General features: G+C 34.4%; 1 protein-coding gene across 4 annotated transcripts in view; it reads left to right on the forward strand.

Moving 5' to 3' along the window:
* Positions 1-9,645, forward strand: part of LOC108363453 (uncharacterized) — a 128,585-nt gene that overhangs the window by 15,541 nt on the left and 103,399 nt on the right. For all 4 annotated transcript variants that reach the window (XM_017616822.1, XM_017616823.1, XM_017616825.1 and 1 more), the window contains exon 2: positions 4,517-6,055. In XM_017616822.1, the coding sequence (XP_017472311.1) occupies positions 4,525-6,055 (1,531 nt within the window). In that variant the 5' untranslated portion in view covers positions 4,517-4,524. The remainder of the gene's footprint in view (positions 1-4,516; positions 6,056-9,645) is intronic.

Below are 9,645 nucleotides of genomic sequence, written 5' to 3' on the forward strand. Positions count from 1 at the left end.
GTATGTAAGTATATTTATGTAAGTTCTGTGGCAGCGACTCTTTGCAGTACATATGTACGTAGATTTTTTTAATACCAAGCACAGGAAATTATTCTCCTTTTTATTTTCTGTATATCTGAGCATTGCTCTACGTCACTGATGGGCACTGCCTTGCCCGCGGGCAAAGCTCTTTTAAGCTTCCTATATATTTTGTATAGGCGCGTGCAGAGTAAAAGCTCTCTCTGCTCATCGCTGCTCTACGTACATATGTACTGCAAAGAGTCGTTGCCACAGAACTTTCATAAATATACTTACATACATTTTTAAAAATGTTAAATTGTTACCAAAGCTTTCTATAGCAAAGCTGAAAGTTGCAAAGTTTTTTAAGTATTTTTGAGCATATTTAAAGCTGTCAAGAGCCATAACATTTGAGCCACTTTGAACTGAAAGCTTTAAAAGTTCACAGTTATAGTTGTAAGCACAATTATTTGTAATCTAGAAACTTTTTAGGTTTGTCAAAAAGCTACATTAGTGTATAGCAGCAAAGTAAAGAACTTAAAAGTCTTACAAGTGGCGGATTTGTCGTAAAAGCAACATAGAAATGTGCCTAGGGCGGCAAAATTTAGGGACCGCAAAATTTGCGTAAAAAAAATCTTTTTTCAAGTTAGCTGCACTGAAAGTAAAATAAATTAATAATAATTATAAATTCGAGACAATTACGCAATCAGGAAATAAGATAACGCTGTTAGGTATTTTTGATATTATTTAAATTATTATAATTAAAAATACTAATTTAGTATAAAATATTTTTCTTATCGGAAAAGGGCGGAAAAAACTGAATTGCTTATGGGTGACAAATACTCAAATCCGCCACTGTCTTAACTTTTTTAAATTTTCTGTAGATTTTAGCAAATAAAAGACCTCTTTGAGGTAAAATTTTCGAGTGACGAAAGCTGAACTAGAAACACAAAATCTATGATATCAATTTCGTGATGAAAATTTTACGAAATTTTTTAATGCCATGGAAACTGACGGATTTTTTTTTTTTTATTCATGCGAGTCGTTGCTAAAGTTCTGTATTTTTATTTTGTGTTTCTAACAGTAGACGGAAATTTGCAAAGTTCCGAATAAATTTAAATTTTATGAATTTTGTGTCTCTAGTTCAGCTTTCGCCATTGGAAAATTATACCTCAAAGAGGTGATATCAATTATTTTGGGATAGCAAATTTAAAATCAAGGAAAATCCAAATAATAATCTAGACGTTTTATTTTTCTCAAATAAATTCCTAAATATGATTCTTCGAATCCGAGCTAAAGCGACAAAGAATGATCATATACTTTGTATATAAAAAAAAATAAAAATTAAAAAACAATCAAATATGAAAAATGATACAAACTTATCAACTTGGTGCTTGGATAACATCCTCGAAGTTCGTCCTTCTAACTTTATCAGCTTAAAAAATTACCTATTCATCCCTGTGAATGCAAAAAAATTTTTTATTTTTTTTAATTCTAAAATTTAATCTTGCATTTGGTACCCATACAAAACCACTGAGGTTTGAATAGCTTAGGAAGCCAATTTACTCAAAATCAATACTTGCAACAATGTCTTCACAATAAATATGATTGTTATAGAATTTTGAAAAATGGGCCTATATCCTTATTTATTAATTGATTCGTAATCACCGACGTTAAGAACCCCCGACCGTACAGTTTTAAGCAAATCTAGTCGATTTAATTTTTATAGCCACCATATTGGGTCCGTCAGTTTGAGAATTTGCATTCAAGCTTCAGATTCGTAATAATGGACTTTAGAAACCCTCGAGCAAAACGCCGCTACCTTTTCTTTCGTAATGTCGGGTTCTCCAGAGGCACAGAAGTTGAAAATTAAAATCTAATTTACAGTTAGCTTTGGCGTCATAGTTGGAACGCCGTATTGAATTTTTCAAAAGGCCACACTGTTTCCAAGGGTGGACATCACTGTACCAATGTTGGCCATCGCGCTCATCCACGTCAGGACGCATGCCGCTCTGCCCAAAAATGGTGGAGAGTTATTATTATTTTTAATATGTGAAAAGTTAGGTATTTTTATGTTGAATCAAAGGTCAAAGGTCAAATGTTGAATCAAAGGCTAAATGGCGATTATAAAATATGGGTATCAAAGAAAAGTATTTGAGAAATCTTTGATCCAGATATGTCTTCAACTAGGAAACACACCGCGTACTTCGCAGCGCCTTCAAAGTATTTTTGTTTTGTTACACGCTGTCACTACATCGAAAATTATTAGTTAATACCTGTTTTGTAAAAATTGTAGATTTTTTTTCAAATTAAAAAAAAATTATTTCCCCTTGTTAAGTAACATAAATTACCGTATTACCGAATAAATACATCTTCGAAGATAGTTCGCGATATGTAGGCTCGAGTTATAAGATTAGAAATTAAATTTTCAGGAGAAAATCGATGCTTTACCTACTTTGTAAATATCTTCGAAAATATATTAACTAGCACCCATTATTATAAAAAATAAATAATGTTTAATTTTTCGAAAACTTGTTAGAAAATCTAACTTCATAAAGCTCTTCAAATCTTTTTTTTTTTATAAATGATATGGTAATAGTTTGAGAGGGAGTAACAACAAAAAAGTACTTTTAAGGCGCAGCGAAGCACGCCGGGTATTTGCTAGTGTATAACATATAACAAATAACAGAAAATTCAATGAACAAATGAATAAAGTGGGGAAAAAGAAAATTCCGTTGGACGGGGATTATATCTCGGATCTCTCTGCTCTGCTCACTCGGCCATTGGGATTGCTGAGGCAGGAAAATGTGAGTGATGCCACAAAAAAAGGGCCGAAACTTTGGCCATACTTTAATTTTTCATTAAATCTGTGTTCGTATGGAAAAGTAGCTTATGTCGAAAGGCTGGCTTTAGTATAAATCGGCATTCGCAGCATACGATTGCGAATGACTCAACGACGCTGAGCCGTTGAAAAACTTTTGGCAAATAAACGTGCAAGAAATAATTCCGATACTAGCAAGTCAATATTCTTGTTAAGTCTCATCCAAAAATTCCTTGTCGTTTAAAGAATAAAGGGAATGCCGTATTATACTAAAGCCAGCCTTTCGACATAAGCTACTTTTCCAAACGAGCACAGAAATAATGAGCCCTTATATTTTAACCCTGTTTTTCTCATTAAATAACAGTTTCTGAGTGCGGCTCTTAAACCCATTGAGAATATATATCATCATCGTCATTTAAAGTACAAAACCGCGTATCAACAAAATGCAAACCGCGTTTCAATCCAATTTTTGGCAAAAAGTGTCAATTATGCGGTTTTGAAGAAAGACGTTGCTAATATTTTCTGAAAGTATACATGAACCGTTTATTTTGAAAGTGGTATAAGTCACTTCACAGGTCTTGTGCTTAAATGACCGGTTATTTGTATCTGATCGCGTCCGCTATTCGTTCAACTTCATCAACCAAAGGTAGAAGGGTTTGTCGTTAGTTTATGACGATATAGCGATTTACAGATTATTTAAGTACGTTAAGTACGAAGTGACTTATACCACGTTCAAAATAAACGGTCCACATATCCCGTAATAAAACACTCGATGGATTTACAAAAGTTAGCTCGTATTTTTATTTCATGTCCCGGCCTAAGTTGTTTTCAAAAATGTGGAAAAAATGGTTAAAATAAATGTCTGAGCGAAATTAAAGTTTAAGATATATATGGTAAAATTTCACGCGAAATATTTTCGCAGAACAATTTAACTCATCAGCTCCCGCCTGAAAGGGTCGTTTTGAGCCTGACTTCAAGAAACCCCGCAAAAAGCAAATTTGTAATGCCGTTGGGGCATTGATAAATTCTAGAAAATTTTATTTCGGAAAATTTCATTAGGCGTTTGTTGAGGCAGAAAAAAACTTGCTTTTTTTTAATTTTTTTTATTTTTTTTAAATTGAGTTTAGCTGTTATTCCTTATTGGCATAGATTTTATTTTTTTCAAATTTTATAGAGACTTTTACGTTGGTGGCATGAGGTTTTGCCTGAGAAGATCCCTAGCAAAATTTTCCGAAGAAGAATCTAGAATATAGCAATCCTCTAACGACCTTCCAAATTTGCTTTTGCGGCATTTTTTGAAGTAAGGATCAAACCCTTTCAGACGTGAGCTAATAAGTTAAAATGTTCTACGAAAATATTTCACATGAAATTTTACCATAATTTCGTTCAAACATTTATTTCAATTTTTTTTTTTCGAAAACTAATTAGGCCGAGAAATACGAGGTAACTTTTGAAAATCCATCGAGTGTTTTACTACCGGATGGTTATACTTTCAGGAAATGTTAACAAAGTCCGGTTTCGGCTGTCGCGCAGTGCTATATCTCATACCGCTTCAAATATACTTTCGGATTAAATGATTTTATGCAAATAACAGACACGCTTTTTCAATGCCTCTATTTGTAATCCTTTTTATCTTGTTTCTCTCACTTGTCTCTTTCTTTCCGGTTTAACGACGCCTTTGATGCGATGAATGAATAGGGCACAACATGGCCTCAGCAGATATATTACAATACTACAGCAACACTACAACAAAAACAGAGGCAACAGCAACACAAACACTTCCAACAACAACAGCATATGTTCAGCATTGTTTCGCGCAACACACTTCCGGCATACAAGCGCCAGAGGCATACATCCTCGCCAACGAGCGGAAACAATTTAAAGACGAGGCATCAGCAAAATCAGCATCAACAGAAGCAACAAAAACCAACGCCTCAACAGAAATATCGAGCCTATTGTCATCGCATCGTCAACCCTCACTTACCGTTGTCGAGTACTCTTCGATTCAATGCGAATTGGGCACAAAACACCAGAATACAGGAACAACGAATGAGAAGCAACATTCTAAGAGCGACCAGATATTGCGAAAATCCTTACAACAGAGTCCGCCACAGTTACATTTGCAGTCATTACAAAGGAGTGAAAAGGGATATCACTTTATCGCATCGCCATCAATATGGAAAACAACTGCTGCCAGGAAACAACCAAACTCAAGCGAAGCGAAGTCATTGCTGCCGCAAAATCAAAAGTATTGCAAAGGCAAAGATGATATTGAAAATCACCGCTTTGTGGAAGGTTTGCAAAGAGGCAGAAGTAAAAGCGAATGTTCAGCACATTGCAGTGGTTACAGTGAGATACCAGGAGAGAGGCCTCAAAAACAAAAACAACAACGAATGCACCAAAGATGCCATTCGGAAAGTAGAAGGAGAAAAATCAAAGGATTTGCAAACATGTCAAACGCAGCAGCAACTGGTAGCGAGTTGCAACGACAACAAAAAGATTATATCCAGCAACAAATCTCTATTGTCGGTAATGGCGATATTGCTAGTAGTGTGGCTGCAGGCGCTTGTAAACTGTGTAGAGGTGGTTGTGAGCACATTACACAACAAACACAGAACAACAAAAACAAAAGCAAAACCAAAAGCTACCAATCAGGGAAAACGAAATGCAAGAAAAAGTACAATGTGGACGCTTGCTGCCAAGCAGCTAGCGGGTGTGGCTGCTATTGTAATCCGTCTGACGCTTTCTCATGCTTACGCCAATCTTCCAGAAATGTTAATGACAACAAACAACAAAAACAACTACAACATGCCAGTCAATCGAATGACTCTAAAGCACATTTTTCACAACTATTTGCCGGCAGCTATTGCTCATACAATGCAACGCCTCAGCTATCGAAACAGATTGAAGCTTCTACAACAATACCATTGCTACTACAGCCCACAACAGTTGCATGTGCAACAGTCGAACAACGAAGTATCTTTCATTATAAAAACCACCACAGCATTTGTAGTTGCAACAGGTGCGCTGTCGGCGAGCTTTGTGACGGAGTGGCGTCCGCTGCTGCTGGCTTTGTTAATGGTGTTGCTGCAACCACGACTACTAAACCTTTTCTATCTACAATGCGTTGCTCTATGCGTACGAAATTTACGGTGGCTCTGGCTGATCTCCAGTCATTCTCACGCGCTCTATTCTCGCTCATCATCATCTTTAATATGCTGCCATTATTCTATGCAGGTGAGTGAATATACATACATACGCTAATGAAGTATTTGTAGCATAAAGTTCCTAGGTATTTATATGCATACATATGTGGTAGCGCACTGATTGCAATCGTTCATACAATCAAGATTTTGCTCTATGCTGGTGCTATGAAATTGTAAAAGGAAGATTTTTTTTTGTACTTAAGAAACNTTCTAGGTATTTATATGCATACATATGTGGTAGCGCACTGATTGCAATCGTTCATACAATCAAGATTTTGCTCTATACTGGTGCTATGAAATTGTAAAAGGAAGATTTTTTTTTGTACTTAAGAAACTCCTAAATTCTAGCTTGGGCCATTTTTGGTTATTTTTTTCGTAAAATATACATATGTATATGTATTTAAGTAGGAGGCACAGTTAATGTCGAAATTCGACACCAACAACGTACAAAGTACTCCTGCTATGGAGATAAAAAATATACTACAGTTAAAGGGTTTATAATTTCTCTACATACTACGTGTTTTATAAAAACATTTTGATCATCAGACAAGCTGTGCCTGAAACCAACCAATTTTGAAACCATAAAAAACACAAAAAATTGTTCGTTTCATAGGTATCAAAAAATCTTGTATTACACTTTATAAATAACAACCTTGTTCTTAGTTTTCGTTTTCAAACTCAGTTTTATACACGAGCGCACTTGTGCAGATGGTATTATAACTTTTTTCGCATAAAGGTTGTTTGTAACTGCCTGTAGGAATCGAGAATATCGGCAACAAAATCGATTAATATCGATAACTCTCGATAACAAAAAATCGATAAAAGTACCGATAACAAAACCGATAGAAATATCGACAACAAAACCGATAAAAATATCGATTATTTTTGCGATAAGTCTCGTGAATTCCGAAAATCTCTAAAATTACAAAATAGTTCCCAGGTTGAGTCTTTGTGTCTCTCTCTATATCCTTTCCTCTTTAATTACCTTCAATTTAATCTTTCTTCCCCTATCTTCATCTTTTCTTTTATCGGTATCCGCATCCTCCTCTTTTTGTTTACTTTTATGTTTATCATTTTCTTCATCTACATATTCCCCTTCACCTTTGCCCTTATATAAATGTAAGTGAAGTGTTTAAATTTACCTTGGTCTTCATTTTTGCCTTTATCTTTATGCATCTTTGTTTTTGTTTTTATTTTTACCTTGTCTTTATCCTTTTCTTTATCTATGTACGCACTCAACTTTACTTTCATTCTTGTATTGGCCTTTTTCTAAGTGTTATTCTTTAACCTTTTATTAGAACGTTTTTGTTAAATTAATACCATGTGCATACACACAAGAAGCACTTGTTTCAGCCCCAACCATTTCCGTTGCATCATTCCCGTTGTACCATTTCCGTGTGCAATTTGCGTTGAATTTACGAATTTACTCCCAACCAACAAACCACCGCTAAAGAAGTTTCACTTCGAAAAATTTGGAACAACGATAGTTGATACCTGCGCCGGATATATAAAATTGGGTCCGCCCAAACTTATACTTCTTTACTTGTTTTTTTTTTTTTGAAATTTCGTTAAAAAAATAGATACTTAAGACGCAGCGTAAACGTGTTTTGCCGGACGGTGAAATATATCAAATTGGTCGTTGATAGAAAGAGAGAAAAACAACGACAAATAAACCCACTGTGTTTCACCTGTCCTACTGGGACTTTTGTAAAGCGCAGTTTCTCGAAAATATTGGAGTGAGTTTTTTTAGAGGAGTCAAATTTGAACAGCTGCCCGCAATGACTCGTTCCTTTGCCATTTACGCACCCTAAATGGACTCTTAAGGTGATTTGGCGATAGGAGTCTTCTAATTTAGGCGATATATATGTATTTGTAAAATGAAATTGGTGAGTCCTTTATTGTCTGTTCTTGTATAGTAGTTGAATATCTAATATGTGGTATGCGAAAAAGCGAAAAAATTGTATAAGATTTGTACATATGTACATATTTTTACTGTGTTCTGGCGAAAATCATTATATAAAAAGTTCTTGGTGCGTAGTTACATATGTGGCGCATTTGTCTATAGAGTAAATTTCATGCATAAATGCGCAGGAAGGCATACATACGTAACTAAATATAAGTACATACATAGTTGAAGTCTTCCACAAATTTTAAGCCCAATTTATTTAGCACATACGAATGACAGTGAATGAGAATTTTCATTAAACGAAATATGCACACATTCATACATATGTATGTTTATTAGGGTGGCACTTGCACGCTGAAAAATGTGTTTGATGTTACACTCACCCTTAAAAAGGGCATGTTTTTGCTTTTTGTCCTTATTCCAGCTCACGAATTTCATAATATTATCGTTTTATGCAGCCATTGGATTTTCTGGGCATTCATCCCCCCTCGACAAAGCTTCAAAGGGCAGGAAACTTGACTATTTTTGCCTTACAGAAGTGTGACATTCAAAAAAATGAACACAAAGTTTTCCCACCATTTGCCCTTATTTAAGAATTGAACACGAAAGGAGAAAGGGACAATCAAAATGCGATATTTTTTGGTAGAAACGAAATCGTCATTAGTAACATTTTTACATTAAATAAGCATCATAGTGATATTTTTTGAAGACCTTTGAAAGAAAATAGTCTTATTCGATCAAAAATATTTATTTTTAATGATTTTATAGCAATTATACGAAAAAAATTATTTTTCCCATGTAAAATACATGGGAAATTTCAAAGCCACGGCTGTACAGGTAAATATTAACCGGGTTTAAAATAAAAATATACCCTGATGTACATACATATGCATGCACAAATTTGTTTTGAAACGTCAGTTTTTTTCTCATTATAAGTGCAAAAATAACAGCGACACTTGTCAACAGAGATTTGACATTCACGACAGCGTATTGCTGGATTGTCTGAACATCATGTCACAATGACATAGAAGCTTTCAAGTTTTCTCTCAAACTTTATATACATATAGTTATACATATTTACCTACTTATATACATACATATGTATGTACATACTAGGGATATTAATTTTCAGCTTTTTCCGATCCCGGGATTTTCGCGATGGCGTTGTCATACTCTGGTGATCCCGGGATTAGTCCCGGGATTTAGATATTCATTACTTTTCAACAACTTGAATCGAAAAAATTGCTTCTATATTGTTTGAGAAGCTCTCCTACCATGAAATAAATAATAATAAATGGGTTTGAAACCTACTTTTTTACTTAAAGTGGCGTTTTTATTTTCTCTCTGACCACAGGAATTATTTTGAAGGACTTTGTAATTTAAAAGATATGATTAATTTCAAAAATTGTTAAAAAAATTCAATGCAATGTAGAATAAAAATATGGGTAACAAATGCAATAGGAAATTTTTTAGAATTTAAAAAAATTAAATTTTTTGGATTCACAAGGACGAATAGGTAATTTTTAAGCTGACAAAGTTCAAAGAACAAAACTCGAGGAAGTTATCGAGTTTATATAAGCCCTTAACATATAATTTTTTCAAAAACAAATATTGCGAAATTTCAAGGATAAAATTTTAAAATGACATTTTCATTATTTACCAGACCTTCTGCACCAGAAACTTGAAACTTTACGTCTTTATATTAAACATAGTAG

This window comes from Rhagoletis zephyria, unplaced genomic scaffold (assembly GCF_001687245.7).
Source record: "Rhagoletis zephyria isolate East Lansing unplaced genomic scaffold, Rhagoletis_zephyria_1.1 Rzeph_scaffold_01285, whole genome shotgun sequence".
NCBI lineage: Eukaryota > Metazoa > Arthropoda > Insecta > Diptera > Tephritidae > Rhagoletis > Rhagoletis zephyria.